The sequence below is a fragment of the Mesitornis unicolor genome, unplaced genomic scaffold (assembly GCF_000695765.1).
Source record: "Mesitornis unicolor isolate BGI_N332 unplaced genomic scaffold, ASM69576v1 scaffold3809, whole genome shotgun sequence".
Lineage (NCBI taxonomy): Eukaryota > Metazoa > Chordata > Aves > Mesitornithiformes > Mesitornithidae > Mesitornis > Mesitornis unicolor.
The window spans coordinates 52,343-75,227 of NW_010207810.1; the positions used below are offsets into that span (position 1 = coordinate 52,343).

General features: G+C 39.9%; 1 protein-coding gene across 1 annotated transcript in view; it reads right to left on the reverse strand.

Moving 5' to 3' along the window:
• TPH2 (tryptophan hydroxylase 2) overlaps positions 1-22,885 on the reverse strand; it is a gene marked incomplete at its 5' end in the record, with an annotated part of 47,165 nt that overhangs the window by 15,668 nt on the left and 8,612 nt on the right. Inside the window, 3 exons of the mRNA XM_010192241.1 lie at positions 12,680-12,806; positions 18,184-18,319; positions 19,448-19,644. Coding sequence (XP_010190543.1) covers positions 12,680-12,806; positions 18,184-18,319; positions 19,448-19,644 — 460 coding nt within the window. The remainder of the gene's footprint in view (positions 1-12,679; positions 12,807-18,183; positions 18,320-19,447; positions 19,645-22,885) is intronic.

Here is a 22,885-nt window from a genome sequence, read left to right on the forward strand (position 1 = left end):
CATTAAGAAGATGACTCAGAAGAGAAGGAATAAAGTTGCAACACTCCCTGAAATACCAAGAAAACCTCTTCAAGTTGGAGAGGCAAAGTCTGTCCTCTAACGTGCTGCAATGCTCTAAGGAAACTGCATAATGGGAAAACTGGGACCAGAGCCTCTTCCACTTATCTGGGAGAAGGTTTGGATAGACTGGTAAAGTAAATCCACAGATTCACAAGAAGTAAAGTGCATCAACAAGATCACACTACAGTCAATCCTCATGTTATAAGCAGAGAGTTTACTGAATCACCACCTGATGCCAGTGCACTGTCAGAGTTAATTACTGCAGGCTGCAAGGCCTCTTTAATAACTGTCCTTGGCTAGCCCAGAGACAGACCCTAAAAGTCCTCCCTGACAGGCATTCCCCTGGGGGAGGCACCAGGCACATGTGGTGCTCCTCATGATGCCATTCCCTGGAGAAGGCTGTGTCCCACCTAATCACCAGGTCAATTGCTGCATATGGCAACTGCACTGCAGGAAGCGATGCAAAAGAGTCACTGAGCCTCCCGTGACATTTTAGCTGAGGAGGGGTATGAGGTTCTTGCATACATGATCAAGTATCTGCTAATGAGGGGAAGTCATATCTTCAGGAAGGGAAGCAGCCTCCTGGGGCTGGAAGGATCTCAGAACTTTTGCAAGCTCTGAAATTGTGGGGGTGGAAACAGACTGAAGAGACAGGGACAACTGGCCAGCAAAGTTTTTAATTTTTCATTTCAAGGAAAAAATGCATTATTTCTTCACAGTCATTTCCACTGTAAATTTATTTTTGAGGAGCAAATAAGGGTAGAACTTAATTCCAAAATAACAGCATCAACAGTAATTTTCTAAACATTTAAAAGAGAAAATTAACTTCTTGCATCTATTTACTGAAAACTGATTTAATAGCTGAGGCTTGTTTTCAAACATTACAGTTTCTAACAGCAACAATGCATTTAAACTCAATGTTCTTTTAATCACATAAATGCAAAGGGACTCCCAAAAGCTTTTGTGGCTTTTAATGCGTTTACTTAACTTGCCTTGCAAAAAAAAAAACAAACCAAAAACCAAAAAAGATAGTAGGCATCAGCACAAAAATGTAAGTTCTATTCATGTCAAGATGACAGACAGATCAAAGAAGAAAAGTAGCTCAGGGAATTTTAAATATCTATTAATTTTGCTACTAAAAATATATCCAAATTGAAGATACAAAATCTTTTTCAAGTATAGTTGAGCATCTCCTTGTAGCTCACTGATTTTCAGCAGTCAGGGCACATAAAATGAATTTATCATAACCACAGATTAGTCAACTGAGTCACCATGAAGTTACCTGCTACAAGTCTGTAAACACAAAGCAAGTCACATGAACATGTGTTCAGAAAAGTGGATAAAAGTTATACTAAGCAAGTACCTGTGAGCAGAGACATCACAGCTCCTCACTCTACAAAGGTCCAAGGAATTTACAGTGACTGTAGTCTAGGAGTGACTTGCCAGACATGGAGATCACTCTGAAATGGTCATTGGTGATCAGGCTTCCACTGATAGGCAAGATTACTGCACTCATATTGGTCCTAAACTCATTGCAGATGTATAATATGAATCTGTTCATAAGCTAACATGTTTATTCGAAGTTGAAAAATTAATCCCATAAAGATCTTTACATTCTAAAAATGTAAAATGTCTTGTTAAACTATAATTTTAGCCATTTTTATATAGTTAAACTATATAACTGTAACAATTACAGCCTACTGATTCAAATGAGGAAAGAAAAACATTTAGAAAAAGAGTAATATGTTTCATGGAGAAAAAAAAAAGGATAATCTGGGAGTACCCACTCTTCGCAAAGTCAATTCTGAGTTCAGCTCTGAGTGTTTTATCTAGCACTATCAGTAGACACCATATTTATCAATGCCACAGTGATGATCTATATGAAGTTCTCCATCACGTACAGAAAATACAAAGCCTACAGTTGCAAACCGAAACAAGGTTATCTTGCCAAAACTAAGGCTTTGACTGATGAAAAAGCAAAATCCCAAACCAAGCTTGAACCAAAAGACTGTGGAAGTGGAGGGGTGTTCAAAATGTGCCTGAAACGGCACCATCATACTGATGTTCTGTTGACCTTGCACTGCGACTTCAGCTACAGCTGGAATCAAACCAAAGCAACCAAAATTAACAGACACAAGGCCCTTCTCCATAAACTGTCCTTTGTCTTCAACAGTACTCTCCAGGTTTAGAGTATTTCCTTTAACTTTCCAAAACTGTTAACAAATCAAAAACCTTTTATACAATAGCATCAGAAGGCCTGCCAGTGCTAAGAAGTAGCCAACAGGATGTGCTGCATGCTGTACCACATCAGCTTGGTTTGGACAAAGAAAGAGACACAATTGCAAAATCAAGCGTCCTCCCAAGTTGATTCTTATCCCCTGCAGAAACCCATATTCCCGAACAGGTTTTGGCAAGTAAAGGATTAACATTAATTTCACAGCAACAAATCCTACCTCTGTTTGCAGGTGTATAACCATATTGACTTGTAGGAGACAGTATAGATGGGAATTAAGGTAGTATTTAGCCCACAGACCTAAACTCTTTGAAAGCAACAGCAAAACCTCTCCTTGGCTTTCTGTGGTGTCAGAGTTGGACCTATAAATATATAATCAAGCTCTACTTAGAGAATTATTATGGTAGATCACCCAAAAAAATCTCAATTAAAAGTTTATAGGACCATATTCCATCCAGCACTCAATGCCATTTGGTAGAAAAATGATGACAGGCACAAGAATCATGTCCAAAACTGCAGCATTAAGTAATTAAGCCCTAGGCATAGTTAGCTCCTTATTAATACGAGCCATATTTTTTCTTACTTCCATACTTTTATCTGTGCATACAAGAAAAATACCCAGGAAGATGCTGGGTGAGAGAATCAGACTGAACACATGTGATATTCTCAGTCCCTGAGCCAGTACTTAATTCAGATTATGCATAGTTGTGAATATTAAGTTAGGATCTTTTCAGCTCTGTACAGACAGAAATTTTAAGACTCTTTCCATAAGAAGATGGTATTTGGGTTATGAATACTAGCTACATGTATGAATGTCCCTTCTGGAAGCAAAATTATTTACTGAAATATTCCAGATGGTAAAAAGGTAAGAGCATGGTTTCAGATCTTCCTTCATGACACATAATTGGTTTGGTTTCTGTCTGAAAGTAGAATTTCCTGGCTTTCTTCTCTAGATGGGCCCACTGACCCCCAAAAGGAGGGCTGGGTGTGCAGGGACAGAGCCATGGTTGCACAGATCTCTGAGTGAGGAGAACCCGGAGCTGGCCCACCCCAGCAGGTCTTAGCCAGACCATCAGGCAGCTGCATTCAGGGGGCTGCTCCCAAGGGAACCCCACCCGCAGCCACCAAAATATTTTTTTTTGCACAGCACTCCTCAGCTGCTCTGGCTCCATGGAAATCACAGATAAAGCCAATTCCCACACCTGTGCACCCACAGCACAGACATTTACTCGGTCCTAAGTGAGACATAGGCATGGCTGAAATTAGTTGCCACATGCTGAACTTCTTGACTTTCGCATAGACCTGTGTGCTGCTGCCAAAGGATCTCCATGTCTTGTACAAATTACTCAATTACCACTCTGTGTCACAGGATCTTACAGATTTAAGTAAAAATAAAATGCAATAGAAAAAGCAAAGAGCATTACAAAATTTACTTTGACACCTATATATTCCTCTAAGAATACTTCTTAATGTAGTATGGGACATACTACAGTACATGAAAAAGCTTTAGCAGAATGAGACCGCCCACAGTTCTGGACTGTACATGAATGCATTTTACAAGTGAGTTTCACATGTATGTGCTACAACCAAAGAAAAAAATAAGTGCAGCAATGTTAGTATGAATTATACCTACACAGAGCAGAGGATTATCTCCTTCCTTCAACATATCGGTGAAGGCACAAGGACAGTCAGGAAGAGCAGTGTCAATATATTCTGAACCTTTCTTCTACTGCTTCTTTTCCGATTTTATTTATTTAAACCTTTATTCCTGTAACTTATATCCTTTGTAATTATTACCCAAAACACCTGAGCAACTGTTGAGCACTGAAAGCTTATGCTGGGTCCTTTCTTTTGTCCCATTTACATAGGTTCTATAAAAGATACTTATGCCTTTTTGCCAATACATTTCCTACTCTAGGTCAAAAGAGAACACAGATATGCAAAAAACTCTATCAAAATTCATAGACTCCTTCCATCTATTCCTCAGCCTATTTCTACTGTATCCAACACCGAAACGGTAGATGCTTGCCACTTGCCTGCACTCCTAAATTCCACAAATTCTTCCCAAGCTCTTTTTTTCAGGCTCGCTTTCATTGCTGTCGTAGCAGAGCACATATTCAGAGTAGCTATTGGTAGCTATTGAACTACCAGCAAAGATTACTATTGCAGAATCTGCAATTTCTTAATGAAAATGAAGTTGCTTCAGAAAATAAACAAACGTAATTAGCAAGCCAGTGCTGTGTGAAATTTGCACCATTCTCTTGTTAACCTATATGTCAAAATGTATTACTTGCGTGCATGTAAATTTGCATTTGCAGTTCAGTAACCTCACAGATTATGATCTAACCACTTTTGGAAACTTAATGCTACAAGAAATAAAACCAAATCTAGTGTCTGGCTATAATTTGTTATTTTATTAGAGGCTTTTTCTTTAGTGTTTCTAACTGCTTAGAGCTCAGTCTTCATAAACCACAGCCTGTCTAGAAGGAGCTATATTATTTCTACAGCAAAATTTCTGATTCCTTCTCTGCTCCCATTTATGTCAAATTAGTTCTCTCTTGCATCTAGTTTCTTCATTACAGGGTTAGGCCCAAGCATACAAACATAAAAGCATGTTATAGAACAAAGCTATTTCTAGTTACTTGTGAGTGCAAAAAAATTTTGTCTGTTAGGGCAAACCTAAGATCCTCTCAAGAAGCAGGTCCATGGCCTGACCAACTGGGCACCTCCATAGCAACAGGCAAACCCTCCTTCACGTTATTAACTTTGAGTGACACAGTACAAAGCACAAAAGTGTTTCATTTCCAGATGTAACATATCCTTTGGTGGGGAGCTGGGTTAGAGAAGTAGCCAGGTCGTGGGATACTGAGCACAAGGACACCAAGCTTGACCCCCACCACCACCTTTGAGCAGTTCAACTTCAGTGTTCTCACACGGCATGTGCAGAACAACCAGGGGATCAGGCCCAGTCAGCATGGGTTCATGAAAGGTTTTGCCTGACCAACGTGATCTCCTTCTATAACAAGGTGACCTGCCTAGTGGATGAGGGGAAGGCTGTGGACGTTGTCTACCTGGACTTTAGTAAAGCCTTTGACACCTTCACCCACAGCATCCTCCTGGAGAAGCTGGTGGGTCATGGCTGGGACAGACATACCCTTTGCTGGGTAAAAAACTAGCTGGGTGGCTGAGCACAGAAAGTTGCAGTGAATAGAGTTAAATCCAGATAGTGGCCAGTCACAAGTGATGTTCCCTAGGGTTCAGTGTTGGGGCCACTTTTGTTTAATAATTTTATCAATGATCTGGATGAAGGGTTTGAGTGCTCCCTCACTAAGTTTGCAGACAACACCAAATTGGGTGGGAGTGCTGATCTGCTTGAGGGTAGAAAGGCTCTGCAGAGGGACCTGGAAAGGCTGAATTGATGGGCTGAGACCTTCAACAAGGTCAAGCACTGAGTTCTGCACTTGGATCACAACAACCCCATGCAATGTTATAGGCTTGGGGAAGAGTGACTGCAGATCTGCCCATAGGAGAAGGACCTGGGTACACTGGCTGACAGCCGGCTGAATGTAAGCGAGCAGTGTGCCCAGGTGGCCAAGAAGGCCAATGGCATCCTGGCTTGTATCAGACATAGTGTGGCCAGCAGGAGTAGGGAAGTGATCCTTCCTCTGTACTTGGCATTGGTGAGGCTGCGTCTTGAATACTGTGCTCAGTTTTGGGCCCCTTACTACAAGAAGGACTTTAAAATGCTAGAATGTGTCCAGACAAGGCCAACAAAGCTGGTGAGGGGTCTGGAGCACAAGTCTTATGAGCAGTGTCTGAGGGAACTGGAATTGTTCAGTCAGGAGAAGAGCAGGCTGAGGGGAGACCTTATCGCTCTCTACAACTACCTGAAAGGAGTTTGTAGCGAGGTGAGTGTTGATCTCTTCTTCCAGGTAACTAGCGATAGGATGAGAGGAAATGTCCTCAAGTTGCACCAGGGGAGGTTTAGATTAGGATATTAGGAGGAATTTATTTGCTGAAAGAGTTGTCAAGCACTGGAACAGGCTGCCCAGGAAAGTGGTGAAGTCACCATCCCTGAAGGTGTTCAAAAAACATGTGGATGTGGCATTTCAGGACATGGTTTAGTGGGCATGGTGGTGTGAGGTTGATGGTTGGACTTGATGATCTTAGACGTCTTTTCCAAAATTAATGATTCTATCATTCTATAGCCTAGAAACCAGTTAAAGCAGGTTTGTATTTAAAATGTTTTGAAAACTTGCATTTTATACCACCCTCTACAAATAGAAAAAAACCACCACAACTCCAACATCAGTAGTCCAGCACCCTACCTTCCTTACAGTGGCTGACACATTATTTCTTCACCATCTAAATTACTCCTCCTTTCTCCTCATAGAATTTGCAGCAGCAGAATCGCCCCTTTGCATCTTCTGCTGATCAGATACTGCAGGGACTGGTATCCTTGAACAGGGATGCTGGTTGATTAAGATAGATCCACTGAATTCTAGTTCCCTCCTGCAGCTGGATGCAGCTCATTTCTCCCATCTCTAAGCAGCAAACTGTGTCAGATCTATGACATTAGTATCACTCTTCCTGCCATACAAAAGCCTTCCAGTTCTACAGCAAGCACATCCAAAACTAGCTTGACTCTGCAGTTCTGCTCTTAACCAAAACTCAGATTAGGGTTCAAACTGTTCACTTACTCCACTTCCCAGTCCGGTGATTGAGATATCCTCTTTCCTTTCCATTTCTAGCTGGAAAGATGGAAAGGGTTCAGGGAAGGAAAAACATGCTCAAAGCTACAGAGCATCTTCCACATGACAAATAACTAAACAAACAATTGATTTTCAATCCAGAAAATGGAAAAAATGACACAGTTCTGTAAAGTCATGATGGCACAGAGAAAGCGTACAGGGATGATTTGATCGTTCTTTCTTCAAATACAAAAAAAGCTAGTAGGAATCAGGTCAAAAACAGCAGAAGGAGATAGTTCAAAAACAGTGAATAGTCGAGCCATAGAGCTCCTTGCCAAAGTTACTGCAGGTACTAAAAATTTCCACATCTTCAAAGGTAAACAACTGTCTCTGGACAGAAATCCACTCAGGATAATTAATTACATAGAAACCACATTTGGCTCAAGAGCCCCCTGAGTTTCTGAGTCGTCAGAAACTTGGAAAACCTATGAAAAGAGTGAGATACACTCATTCTGTTCTCACATCCCTTCTAAGCAGCTATTTATGGCTGCACTTGGGCACAAGGTACCAGCCATGTGGCCTGACCAGCACAGTAATTCTTACAGATCCAAACCTGGAAACAGACTCTCTCCAAACCCAGAACAAAGACCCCAACAAACTGTCACAATTCCTGCAGAAAACATTGAGCATTTGCTCCCTTTTCAGAAACAGAACTCTTCAAACTCTCCCTACAGTAGCTTCTCTGGAGTGCTAGCTTTTTTTATATATAGTACAGAGCCATTTGTTTTCGAGCTACAAAGCTAGTTAGGTATCGCTGCTGAGACTTTTGCTCTTGTGCCATGAATCTCTGACACGATGACCATAAAAACGCACTGCAGGGGAACACTAGAGTACTCTAAAATATTAAATATTGATCCCTGGAATCTGCAAGGTTTTTTTTCCCCTTTAGTCTGGTTCTGTGATATATGTATTTATCTTATCTGCTCACCTATTTGATTACGCATACTGGAGGAAGTACCTGACACCAGTGCTTCAGCTACCTTATCAAAAAGTATTGCTGAAAGAAACCCTTAAAAATAGGGACCATTACCTGTTATTAATTCCTTTAGAGTATTATGCAGAGTCAACCCACAAATTAGGTCACGTTTTTAGAGCAGCACTCAGTGTGCCCAGCAACACGTCATCAATCAAAGGAAAGTAATGCATCAATAAGTTATCCTTCTCTCCTGATTCAAACAGACCTCTGTGACTTTGTAATGACTAAGAAAGCCATGCAGTTTCATCAGCTTTCTCTTCTGCTTCTTGTATCAGTTCCAGGTTTTGTGCTTGTGCGATGTCCAAATACCTCCGCATATGGGTGGTTTTGCTTGGTCAAAGTCAGGAACAGAAGCATAGCCAGGCCATCTACTGATGAACAATACAAATCACAGTATTTCCAGCCTCATGCTGTGCAGCAGGACAGTGGCTGGCTATAGTGATCCATCATACCTGATTTCAGCTTTATAGTCCTAGCTTTCACCCTGGGAATTGACTCATCTTCCCTAATCCCAAATCAGAGTAATTTCATATGCCTCTGGTAAGTCTGTCAAAATTTACTCAAGATGTTTTTAAATCATATTCGCTCCCAGCTCTTCCAGGTGCAGCTCCTTTACTCGCTAACTACAGGTGTAGCTGGAAGCAAGTCCTTTTCGTGAAACTCCACTATGTCACTACTGCACTTAGGGTATTCACGTGCTCACACTTGACATTTGTAACACAATCGTGGGATACAGGAAAAAGACCCAGTAGAGATTTGAATGTTAAACTCCAATGCACTCAATGAATAACATAGCTATTGGGTTATAATGCAATGTTTCAGTTGGCCAATACATAATTATTTTTAAATGGCAGAATAGCTTCAGCAGGGGAGCTAATCACAGACTTACCACAGTAGTTAGTTCACTGTCTATCATCTTGCAACTATAAATGAGAACATGCAAGCAGTCTTGATTTTTCAGATGCAGAGTGGGAATGTTTGAAATCTCAAATATTTTCACAGCTTTCTTCTTGCCTCCATTTTTTCATTCATGGAGGAAGACAGTAATCCACTTCACAAGCTGTACTTATGGCCTAGCACTGTCAAAGAGCCCCTCTGGGAAATAGAATCTGTTGTTTGTGACAACAAACTGCAACAGTCTGCTCTGTCTAGTGAGACCATAAAGGCTGCATCCACCCTAAGTTACCAAATGCAGCTCAGTCTTTATCTGCAATGCTCCTGTTTCTCCCATTCTGGTTATCTCCTCAGTAAACCCAATGTGCAATTGCCCTGAATTACGTGCCAGTTGTTCAGTGTGGGAGAACAAGAACGAAGCCAATGAGACCAGATAATGTTGATCCTGAGGGAAGCCAGGCAAGTAAGCTCACAGGAATTACCACTGACTTCTCCCAGAGAGGCGGTTTTGAACATTATTTTTATCCCAGCATATATCTTTAAAATATTTTTTTTTAATACAAAAACAGCCTTAGAAATAAACAATTGGCCTCAGTCATCATCCAGGCATGGTAAAATATTTAGATTCGTAACAAGCCTAAAATACATTTACAAGACCTCATCACACACAATTCCTTAAAATTCAGAAACAGTTTGCTATTGTGGTTTTCTGCATAAAGGATAGCAAAACCAAGAGAAATGTGTTGATTTCTGCTGTCTCATGCTGTTAAAATACTAGACAGACTATTATCGAGAAAGATGAAAAGGTGACAATTTAACAGTTCCAGAGAACTGAAAGTTTAAATGTAACTTCCAGTAAGAAACAACTGGAAAAAAAAAACATCTTAGGGTGACTAATTAGTCCCTAATCACCAAATTCTTGGGTGGAAAGATTTGATGATAAACTGCATACAAACCATAAATACTCTGCTAAGCTCCTCTTCTCCGAATCATCACCAATTAATATGCCCACTGAATTCTACATACACAAACACATCCTTTATGTACTGCATCACAAGAGGCAAGCTGAGCTGAGCTGAAACAACTCAGCAGGGGCCAGGAATCATTTCTGCCAGTAGTAAGAGAGACAGGATCCTGCTTATCACTTTGCAACTTCACAACAACAGCTGCTTTCTGGCTTCAAAGCCCACAAATTACAAGGTAATACTGAAATTTAAACCGAGGTATATTTTTTTGGTACCATTTTCCTGACAAAACCTTACATTATGTGCTGTTAAATGTCTTGTAAATGTTATATTACATAAATTAGTTGAAACACCTTACGCCAAGTCCTCCCTACAGCTTATGGTTTGATAGGTAAGCAGAAAAGACAGTCTGTTTATTTTTGAACTATGTGAAGATAGAAAGACCTGGCATGCTTGAAAAATCAGCTCAAAAGTGTTTTTAGAAAGACAGAGTAGCACAAGACATTAGTGATGGTAACAATTATAATAATAAGCACCAGACATGGATGGCAAATATTGCATTTCCTCAACTAGTAACTGCATTATGCCACACTACGAGCACAAAAACCACAAATATTTTGTTTTATTTCAATAACTTATCTCTCAGCCACTTGTTTTTTGTGTATTCTCACTTTCTTACTCTCCCCTAAAACACTGTAAAGGAAATTGTTTCCCTCAAAAGAAAAAAAGACTGCAAAAACCATTGCTTGGCTCTTTCATTATTCCACTTCTCATGGTAAGAATACATAAGTTTAAAAAGGAGCAGAAGCCACTCCTTTCTCTTTGCCCCAGTCTAACTACCAGATTCAAACAAGAGGATGAGGGGAGCTCCCATCCTTACTTTTCAGCCCTTTTCCTCTGTAGCCATCCTTCTCCCTCCAACTGGCCAGCAGCAGGGAGGAGAGCAATGCTCTCCCATTTAATCCCTGCTCTCAGTGGGGCTGTACATATGTGACTAATTGCAATTTAGCAAACACTTCTACTCTGCCTAGGGACCAGGCTCCAGCTTGCTTTACATCCACCGTGTCAGCTCTGCAGGGACAAAAACATCAGCACGTTTCCTTTGTAGATCAGGACTGATGGGGCACAATAAGCAGATCTATCAAGCAGATGCACGGTGGCTTTTGAGAGCAGAATGGAGCAAAAGATTACGATTACAAAATCACCTGTAATAATTCTTCCCTTTCTGATCTGAATTCCTAAGAGGCATTTTCCTCCCTTCCTAAAGCTCCTGAGCTGCAACGGCTCAGCTGTTAATGTCACTGTCTTTTGAAACAGGTCATGCTAATGGCAAGCTTGCTTTGGGCATATTGCTGCAAGCTCATCAATATGCATGTTTGCTCTCTCTCCGTTCATTTGTTTCTCCATTTACTTTGAAGTTCCCTCTCTGGAACCTGTGCTGCTTTTTTGTGTTAAAGACTCTTGGCTGGCATTTCTCAGCTCGCTGCGTCTCTGGTTGTTTTCTAGGATGGAAATGGGACCGAATGTTGCAAAAGTCAGTTAATAGCACCTCAGGTGACATTTGGTGCCCAGCTGAATTAATTTCTTGGCCTCCTCACCCTCACTGCTAAGAGAGGTTCTTTCTACTTGCTCTCAAGTTGACCATTTACATTGCAAATTTTAGGGCAAGGAACATCTCTGTATTAGTCAAGCATCTGCCCCAGGGTAGTACAGCCCTCACTGTGCTTCTACAAATAATAACACCACCTGGCTTACCTTAAGTCCCTAAAGGTCTCTTCCACCTGAAAGAGCTATTTCCAGCATGGGAGGAGAAATCAACTTTGACTCAGATATCTGATTCTCAGTGTGATAATGGAAAGTGATTCACCTGTCTTTTATTTTTGGCTTTGTGATTCAGGAGCAGCTCATTGTTCTGGTGACACAATCAGTCATTACTGGGAACTTCTGTGAGGGGGAGGAGTAAAAGTATTTATATAATATTCAGCGGTCGTTTTATATTAATATCTCTCCCCAAACAGATCAGTCCCAATATTGTCCTCTGCAATAGGCCCACGTCATCCAAGGTTATATTGGGCTGTAGGACTGGCTGAGGGTCCCTCACACAAGAGCCAAGAAGGCTCTAGTCAGAAGGTCAGTGGCATCCAACACCTTTAACACACAGGTTCTTGCAGTTCACATAATCTACTGGCATGTACCTCATCTGATGCAACATAGCATCCATCTCACAGCCACTGCCTGAGGAGCCTGATTTTGGTCTAGATCTACTGCTGCACAGCCTTGGCTTAGTAAGTACATATTTTCCAACAGGACCAGTAGCAAGGATGCAAAGTCATCTCAAAATCCATCACACACTACAATACAGTAAACAGCGACAAAGCAGAACAGTCAGTACAGAAATAGCAGTGCTAAGAGCCCGTGTGGCCACCTGTGAAAGAGCTAACAGATAGAGCTGAGAGTACACACCAAAATGTTTTCTTTTTTGTTTTCTGGGGTTTTTTTCCCAAAATTACCTTGTTTACTTGTTTTCAGCAACTTAAAGTAGACATAATCTATCTCAGCTAGCCCTGCAAATTCGTGGTTATTGCACACGAAAAGTAAAACTGAATACCTGGAGATTAGTGCGTTTAGCTTTGCTCTTATTAAAAACAATGGAAAAACACCTAAAGCTCTGTGATCGACACATCATAGTCATCTGCAACCTGAAAATACAGTCAGTTCTAATAAGACAACGCACGTCACTCCATCAGCCAAAGAGGAGGACAGATGAAAAAGCATGCCACAAAAAAAGATTTTGACTCACAGTGGCTAGTTTCTGAACATCTTCATCAGATGCTCCCAGTGAAGCGAGTCCTATCTCTTGTGAAAACTGTGCAAACTTGGGATCAGCAAGTAGAGGCACATGTCCCAAGAGTTCATGGCATGTATCCCTAAGGGAATAGAAATTAAAAGAGAGTCATTACAGAAATTAATACCATAATAATTTCATAATTAATTTAACATAAGCCATTTTACATGGGTCTAACCTCTACTTTAAAAATCTTACCATGAAATATTTTTTTTTACAGTGTAGTAAATCTTCCCTGTGTATGGCTCTGTAGAAACATACAGGTTTGCTTCTATTAATGTTATATGTCATTTAACCCCACCTGTTCCATGATTTCCCCATCATTTCCAGATTGAGTGGGAGGGCCTGGTCACTGCTGTCCTTCAGGCTTAGCACCATCATGCTAAGAGAACTGAACTGCCCAAAGGAAATCCAGGTGTCTCACAAGTACAGTTTTCAGCATTTCTCTCCACATGAATCAAATTCAGAACCCAACACACTCCCTCTTCCTCTTTTCTATTCCCCTTTCTGCATCTGGGTACAACTTCACAACCAAATATTTTGCCACTTGCCACTAGAGAGTCAGGGCAATATTTACAGAGGTTTCTGTGTGCTTCATTCCTCATCCAGTCCTGAGTTCCTACTGCAATTACTGGGTACTTTTGTTACGTGGTTCACTTTTCACCAAGCAAATTTCAGAAAAAGCAGAGAACGCAAATCGTTTCAGAAAGAACTGCTGTTCACACCTGTAAGTGCATTATTAGTCACTACAAAGTACAGATATAAGTGTACAAAAAACTGCTAACCAACCTAACAAAAGTGCACATGCATCATCTACAGAAGCTCTCAAACAATTCAGAAAGTTTTGGTGCATTTGTTCACAGAAAATAATGGACTTGGTAGTAAAAGTTCACTTTAAAAATCGGATCTGACATTTCCTTTGCTTTTGTCTCTTCAAAGACATTTCTCTTTCCCCCTTTTTTTTTTTCCCCTAAGCTGTAAACAAATGTTTAAAAGGCAGGGAGAAAACATCAAGTTTTCTACCTTCTATCCAAAATCATCCAATTTGTCTTTTATAAACTATTTTTGTTCGAAAAGACACAAAGCTTGACATTCCAGATAAATCATGAACAGATAAACAACCCGCTATTCCTCTATATAATTTAAAGTCTTCTTACTCACTACTCTTCACCAAGAAGTCCACACCAACTATGTCTAGGTAGATAGCAGTAGAGAGATTCTGAATTAATGCAAATGAACATTAGCATTTTTGTCATTCCTACCAAAAGCTTATCAAATATAGTTCCAGTATTGGTGGGTTACATACAAACCTCTCTTCTCAGCCCAGATGGCCTCACTGACAGGTGCTTACCAACACTTGCCCATGTTATATTCACACTTTTTGGTGAGACAAGCACCTCCCTGAAGTTGTGCATGACAAGTTTGAGCCAACCTCATATATGAGTAGTTCACTTAACATTACAGAGGAATTACCACATCTCATTTTTCTTCCTTCCTAGACACACGTATTTCCCAAAGAAAAAGGAATACACTTGTGCCTGACATGATAAAACAAACACAGTCCATGGACACTGACTAGAGATTCAGCTGTAGCAATACAGGGTGAGTGCTCAAGTTTAGTGTGCACCATTGTTTTTAGTCAACACCCATGAAACATGGTTGATATGTACAGCTGGCTAGGAACAATATCAGACATCATATCTACATAAGGAATATTGTCTGCATTTGTGTTCCACTGCCTGGTAAAGCTTGTCCTTCCTCCTGAAATAAGATCTTTCCTCCTTTGATTCTACATCACTGGATGTCCTTTCAGAGCCTGGGAAATTCCCAGTTTCTTAAAAAGCAGGTGGTAATAAGGTTTTTCTCTTATGATCTCTACATACTTTTGGTGATGCTCTGTCTTGCAAGATAGTCAAAGTTCCCTACCACAAGACTCGTAGCTTAGATACTACTCCCTTCCTTGCTGGAGCTCAGACTTGAAAGAATCTGCTGGCTCTGGATGGTATCTGTCTCTTTGTCCAGGAGATGGTGGATCATTTGAGTGGATAATCATTAAAGGTTCTGCAGTAGATCATCACTCTTCTTTATTAATTCAGTTCCAGTTACAACAATTTATTCTGTCATCTCCTGAAAGGTCTGGTTTGCTGACGATACAAAGCAGGGAAATGGAGTTTGCATTCTGTTACATCCAGAGAATTCACAGTACCAGACAACTGACTGAAAGAACCTGACTCCTCCAACCATCACCTTTTCCGACACAGAATCAGGCCACAGAGCCCATTCTCTGGAAGTCCAGAACTCTAACTCCATTTCCCACCTTCACTAGAGAAATCAACACTGATTGCCGAGCACTTCATCTACACTGCACTGCATCAGTCCCAATATATTTAAGGTAACTTCCTATCAGTAGATCATATAACAAGAGAAAAGAAGAAATAGTGGGACTAGCTCCAAGTTTCTGGCTTCAGGTAAGCATACTTGTCTCCAGGCAGGCTTCTACAGCAGCATCACCATATTTAGTAGCCAAGTTAGTGTCTACATCTCTGGAGGTAACAAATAAGTGAAGATGTGTTATTTCTAGTTCTGCACTGGGACACCGGCTTTTTGTGTCACTTCCATCCTTGCAGACAAAATGAGACCAGACAAAGCCTACCTCCATTAACTTGTCTCTCCTGGCAAGGGGAAGAGGATGAGGAGGCAAACGGTACTTATCTCATACCTTTAGCTTCTAGATTCTTCCATTAAAACGATGCAAAGTACTACTTTGAATGTGCAGTTATATAGAGGAGAGCTTTATACAAAAACATATGAAAAACAAACAACAAACATCAAAAAACTCCAAATCTTCCAAGCAGAACCATGAACCAGCATTTGGGATTGTCATTGGAGTCTCTTAGATTTCCCTGCCAGTCTGGCCCTTTATAGATAGTCTAAACAGTATAATTCTTCACGTAACTACCAAGGCTTGATTCTTTTGTTTTGTTTTATTCAGAAAATAATTAAGTTCCTTTAATTTATTCACACACATTGCTCAGAGAAAATAAGATTTCTGTAATGCACTTTTCACAGCAAAAGATTTTTCTTGGAGTAAATTAGTTAGCAGAGCAGAGGAAATCTATATAGCTCTGTGAATGCAGTAGAAACGTAATGAAACTCGGGAAGAAATGTTTTAAAATGCATATAGTAGTGATACAGATCAAACCAAATGAACTTTCTAATTTGTATCTAGCTCTATAGCCTGGGTGTTAAATCTGATGGAAAGCCCACTGAAGTCAAAGAGAGTCATTTTACCAGGTTTATATCATTGAAATGCAACATTCACCAAGCCAGAGACCTGCAGCAAACCTCATTATGGCCCCATATATCAACCAGCAGATCTCAGGGCATTGCAGCTGCTGAGGAAGATGAAGAGCTGTCCTCACTCAAGCCAATTTAGTTTTGCTGCTGATTTCAAAAAAAGCCAGGATTTCACTCTGCATTTCTGATAATACTTACTATGTGCTCTATCTTATGAAAAAAAATAAGCACACTTAAAAAGGGTTTTTCAACATTTTCCCACGAAGTTCCTGATAGTCAGTACACATCATTTATGTGAACAAGCAGGTCTGCAGAAAGAGAGTAACATCTCTAGGAAATGACAACTTATTTCCTCTGTTAGTCATATTTAGATGTGTTAAGACCATAACCTGGATTTTTAAGTTCTGCCCAAAAAAGGAATAACAATCTTCATTTTAACTGAATTATTATTACTACACAGTGACATTTCAGACACCATGACCAGAAATGTTACCAAAAAGTAGTTTCCTTTACTACTAAGGATCAGTTATGATACACTGCATAATTCTGAATTAAGCAGCATCCTGAAAACTACAGGAGTCTCAAATATCCAAATCAATGAACCAGAGAACATCATCAAAAGCACAGATGCACTTAATTGTTTCCTAGATGTTCCTTCCTTAGTTCCTGTTGGAGTTATGTACATAAATCCTCTATCAATAGATGAAAATGTTCTTCTAGTTTGTATTAAGTTAATAAACGTCATCATTCTTCTGCTGAAAGTTGGCAGGAGCTGCAATCTGAGACACTGGCTTCCCACAGGAGAGGAAATCGGTGGTGCAAAACCTGATACTTCCTAAGGATATTTGAAATATATATCCAAGCCCTTCTTTCAGGACTTTACATTGTAACAATTTGCCTAAAACCTGACGAGGTTAAAGTTCTAATTACAGAGGTTACAGAAGTGAGCTCCAGAGATTACCACCCCTTTCTCAAAAGAAACAAAAAGTAGCCTCATAGCATTTCAGGGAACACTCTGCCCGGCTCACAGGCTGAGAAAAAAAGTAGGTAAGTGTGTAACAGCACCACCTGGTGACTCCTGCCAGAATTATGTTAGAGCATTTTTAGATACAGCTTAATATGCAGTTCTGTTAATCCTTTTATATTCAAAAATATTGCTCCATGGTTTCAGCAGTCTACTCATGAAATCAAAGTTAGGCATGGGTCCAAATGTTTACAGGACTGGAGCTGAACACATATATATGAACACTTTGTGTAAATTTTTGGCAAAAAATAAAACACACTCAAATAGCCCAAGCTGACTAAACAACAGCTATGATTTCATGCTAACTGCTTGATGACTGTTTCACTGTGAAAATGTCATTCCTCTGGTTACAAGATCAGCAGATGCCTTTGGTAAAACTACCTCCATATTATCTAACTGACATGTATTGTTCTGTTATTACTCCAGAGAGCTCATCATATATAAAACAAGAACTACAATCTCTTCGATCATCTTTTCGTCCCACTTTTCATCAAGAGACCAAATGCCAAAGTATTTCATCCAAACTCGTAATATTCTGTTTTGGAAAAACTGCAATGCTGTCCCATGAAAGTCATGATTCAAGTGTGTCTTATTTCCATCATGTTTCCTATAACAGGCTTCATATCTAATATCCTCTCTGGGTGAGAGAATAGTGCCTCAAGACTTGCTTGCATTCTGTTATAGGGGAGAAAGGAAGTTCAGCTGTGGAATCTGGCTCAAAAAAAGATAAGTGGGGACACAGAAGACCGAATTATCATTTAAAAGCATTTTTTTTTCAGGAGATTCAGGCCTTTTTTTCCAACTTCTTTCCTTAGTTGTCCAACAGAACGTAAAATTTTAGACACTTTTTCAAAATGTTTAGTTGAAAACATCGCTTTCCACTGAAATAGAATTCAGATAGAATTTTCTGACCCACTGTATAAATAACCTAATTATTTAAGACTCTTGTAAAAAGTCCTAAAGAAGTCTTTGAATTAAATTCTGGCTCATCAATGTGAAGGGTGTTGTCATCAACAGTGTAAGTAGATTTTTACATTTGTAGGAAGGTTCCTCTTTTCAATCTTGACCAATTCAATTGGATCTTTTAAAAATCTAGTGAGCATGTTTTTTCAGCACTAAAGCAAATGTGGCAACTTACGGTTCTGGTGTGTAGAGAGGATCTGAGCCATGTCGTATGTACTGAGTACAGTGAAAAACTCTGTATGCTAAGCCAGCTAAAAAATCTCGGGGAGAGAGGTATCCAGCAACTGGTCTCACTGTGAAGCCAGATCTTTCTGAAGTGAAGGAGATAATAAAAGACCATATTATATATCTCACTATATCAGTTTCTGAGGACAGGTAATGATCTGTGGTGTTCACAAGAAGCAGGGATTGAGGAAAGTAAGCCTTTCATTACAAATTTTGTATTTCTTTTAGCTAAAGATTTTACATGCATATCTGGGACAAAATGCTATTTTTTGCTATTTTTCTCATATCATTTAACAGCACATAACATTTTTTTCCAAACACACATGTTTATAGTATTTTCATTCTTGAGGTCCTGAAGCTCCTGAGCAAGAGGATTAAGGAACAAGGGTATGTGTCTGAAGGGACTCTTGAGGAGAAATGTAAATCTTAAATGAACTTTTTCATGTCTTTTCCTCTAGAGTTAAAAACAGCACATTCACATCTGCCACTTCTTCCACATGGGATGCATTTATTTCTGTTACAGATTAAAAATAAGGGTATTTTCAAATTTATGTAAAATACTGATGCCTTAAAAATAACATGAAAGAAAAGTACCAGATCACCTATGGAGTCCCAGTGATTTTTTTAATAAAGTACAAATATAATTACTAGATTCATCAGATCTTGGGTACTCAAGAAAGCTTCATATTCATCAGGCTGTACAACAATGTGCCACACCTACTCTCCTCTTTAAATTGAGTTATCTTGGCATTTTATCCCCTCTTTTATCTGCCGGGATGTTTGGGGGCTGCCCACTGCAGTTATCAGAATTCCCACCCTGTGACAATGAGAAGAGTAGAGCTAATTCTTCCCTTTCTTTTTTTTTACTGAAGGACTTTTCTCCCTGTGCAAGACCACATCATGTGATGCATCTTCAGCTGTTTAATTCCTCTCCGCTTCATACTTGCAAATACATATACATACAAAAACATATACAAAAACATATACAAAAACATATACAAAAACATATACAAAAACATACACATACACATACACATACACATATACATATACAACTGTCTTGGATCAGCAAACTCTCTGCCATGGAAAATGTCAAAAAAACCCCAATACTTCAGACTAAACTCCTTTCATTTGATGTGCTTTGTATTTCTTACTAAGAGAAAGGAGTATTTTCATTAAATCATATCTATTAACAAGCCAAATATGAATCTTACCTTTAAGAAAAATAGAAACATCTTCCAGCTGAGGCACATTATCCTCTCTGTATCCACAGTATTTGGTCAGCAGAGGAAAGTTTTTTAAGTATTCACGACAAGCATGAGTGGGATACAGTTTACTGAGCTCCCTAAATATCACTCCCCATGTTTTAATTTCTTCAGCTGTGTACTCCACTCTGGGAATGGGCTGACCACTGTAAAAAAAATAAAATAATACAAAACACATTTAAATACGACCAGATTCTAGACAGACCATGGATGGCAAAATTTCTGTGAAAAGTATTATTTAAATAAATAAAGGCAGATAGAACCTATCAAAACTATTAAAAACTGTTTTAAAATTACAACTATGTGCTTTTTTCCTTAGAATTTCTTCTTGATAGTATGTTATATATTACATTTACTTCTTAAGAACCATATCTCTTATTAAGCAATAAGATTATTTCTTAATCTTCACATATATCAAACTAGAAAGATGGATTTCTTATATGCCATGTTCCTACACCAGAGTAATATTTCTCTGTTTATTACCACTGATGCCTTTACAAGTGGTTAGCTGAAGACCATGATTCAGTCTAACCTGTAGATTCAAGAAGACTTTTAGCAGACTGCATGCTCTACACATTCTTTAAAATACGTAATACTCACACAACACCATTACCTAACATTTTACAAAGTGAAGATTAGGCAATTGCATAAATGTTTAGAAATGTGTGGACCCAATTAAAATATACTTATTTACTGTTTGAACTGTTGCTTACATATGCAGATATGTTTGGAACCCCAAATTCATGCAGGACTACATCACGAGGAAGCTCATCTCAAAGCCAACAGCTTAGCCTAGGTGAAATAAGGTTCTAAATAGATCTCTCATTTTTCATTCCTCTGCCCCATTACCCTCGCACAAATGCACAGAACTTGAAAAGCAGGAGCCTTCCAGGGTACCTCCTAATCTTTCTTTGACATCTAAGGTTTGCCATGAGTGTTTACAATGAATTCAAAAGTGACTGCCAGCATGAAAAGTGTGAAGGGCTCCTTCCAGTTCACACTGCCTTGCATTTTGCTGTAAGGAATTTCTTGTGCCATGGTCACAGGCCATCAGCTCACATTATGAATTCCCCCTAGAAACTTTATAATCTTTCTCTAGATTTGATGCTCACAGTCTGTGAATCTGTATGCAATCTGTGCAATCTGCCTTCTCTTCAGGTATCCTCTGTTAGAATCATTTAGGTTGGAAAAGACTTTTAAGACCGAGTCCAACTGTTAACCTAGCACCGCCAAGTCCACCACTAAATCATGTCCCTAAATGCTACATCTGCCCATCTTTTAAATGCCTCCAGGGATGGTGACTCAGCCACTTTCCTGGGCAGCCTGTTCTAATGCCTGACAACCCTTTTGGTGAAGAAATTTTTCCTAATTTCCAATCTAAACCTCCCCAGCACAACTTGAAGCCATTTCCTAGACTGTTTTCCCACACTGTAATGAAGTACAGATTGACAAAGAGATTCACATCCCCTTCCACCCCACCAGTCCCTATCTCCCACTCCCCTGTCATGGGGCTGGCAACATGAGCGCTCCCAGCCCAGTGCTGCAGCTTCCTCAGTGTTGCAGACAGTGGCTCAACAGGTGAATTTGACACAGGAAATCCCCCTACAGCAGGAAAATTGCAGCGCTGGGCTTTTGCTAGGGTTTGTCTCTCCGTCTCAGCTGTTGCCAGGTTCATAACCCTGCTTACACCATATGAGGTAACAAGGAATGAGCCCTCCTGTCACATGTGATTGCTGCTATGCAGTCCCTACACACAAAGAGAAGAGCATTCACCCTACATTCATTGTGACTGTCACACAGAATCACAGAATCACAGAACGTTAGGGATTGGAAGGGACCTCAAAAGATCATCCAGTCCAATTCCCCTGCCGGAGCAGGAACACCTAGATGAGGTTACACAGGAAGGCGTCCAGGCGGGTTTTGAATGTCTCCAGAGAAGGAGACTCCACAACCTCTCTGGGCAGCCTGGTCCAGTGCTCTGTCACCCTCGCTGAGAAGAAGTTTCTTCTCAAATTTAAGTGGAACAAAGTGTCCCTTCATCTTTATTGAAAACTTACTATTTATTCCCCTTGCCTTTCACTACATCGAAGTATTTTGATCCATGGCGGTTACCCATCAGTCAAAGGCTACTTTGTATGAGGTATTCATACTTGTTAAGGACTCATTGAACATCCAATACATCCGATAGTTCCCTTTCAGCCACTCATTTGCAGACATGACAAGAATTGCAAAATATTTAGTGAAGCATTTCTCATCAACAGAAGCTGTGCTAGGTCCATGTCCATTCTGCGATGGGAGACAGCCCTTCAGGTCTAGTATCTGGCTTCACCTTTACACTTTGTCATTTTTAAACTGCCTGCCAGCTCATGGAAAGCATAACACAGCTATTCCAAATTATACCATACATGACAGATATAAGCAAGTTGTTCCTCCATCCACCTAGGGCTGCCAGAATACTGTACAATAATCTCCTCCCTCTTCCTTAGACCTGACCCCTGTTACAGACACTGCCAGTACAGGTCAGCACTGGCCCAGCAAAGAGGAAGATGCGTGTGCGCCAATGGAAAAACTCAGATTTCTATTTAGCCTGTCACTAGAGAGGTATAAACACCATCAAGGATTTGAAGCTTGTTCACTGCTCACTAAAAGGTTTATAACTTAGTTATTGGTTCAATTAATTCATTAGTACTGAAGTAAGGTTCACTGAGCATTAATTCCTTAATAGGATTTATGCCTAGGAGAGCTGACCTTATTTCCAGCTGATCATGATACTGCTTTCTCTATCAAGAGGATCAAGGCAGCCAGACTTGAGGGAGGAGTTATGCTGTTCTCACTCAGCTCTGCAAATCTCATTTTTCTCACCCTCTTGCTTCAACAAGCAAGACCCACCTTGTGCTCAAACATTTCCATAAATCATAGGAATGGCCAGCCTGCATAGCCAGTTTTCTTGTGACTGTGAGAGATGACTCTACAAGCACACCTATCCTGAAATTTTATTTCCCCTTATTAAAATAGGGTCTTTCCATTTTGCCATGGTCATGAGCTATCAACTCATATTGTGAATTCCCTCTTAAACCTCACATTTTTCCTCCAGATTTAATTTTCTCAGCACTATTGCAATCCCTGATCAGTCTCAAAGGTCTAATTAGCAAGATTAACACATTTTCACTATCTTCAGGACAGAAGCTAAGTGAAGGAGGGAGGAATATTTTTTTTTGGTCCATTTATTTCATACAGCTGATCTTCACTGCTATGCTCTATAAATGTGTCTTTCCCTTTAAAACCCAACACCAGCAAGTATCTGTTCCTCCAAGTTCATTTCCTAGTGTCTTTCTCTCTCTCTCGCCACTACAGAAGCCTTTTATGTTCAACCAAAGCAGAACATCT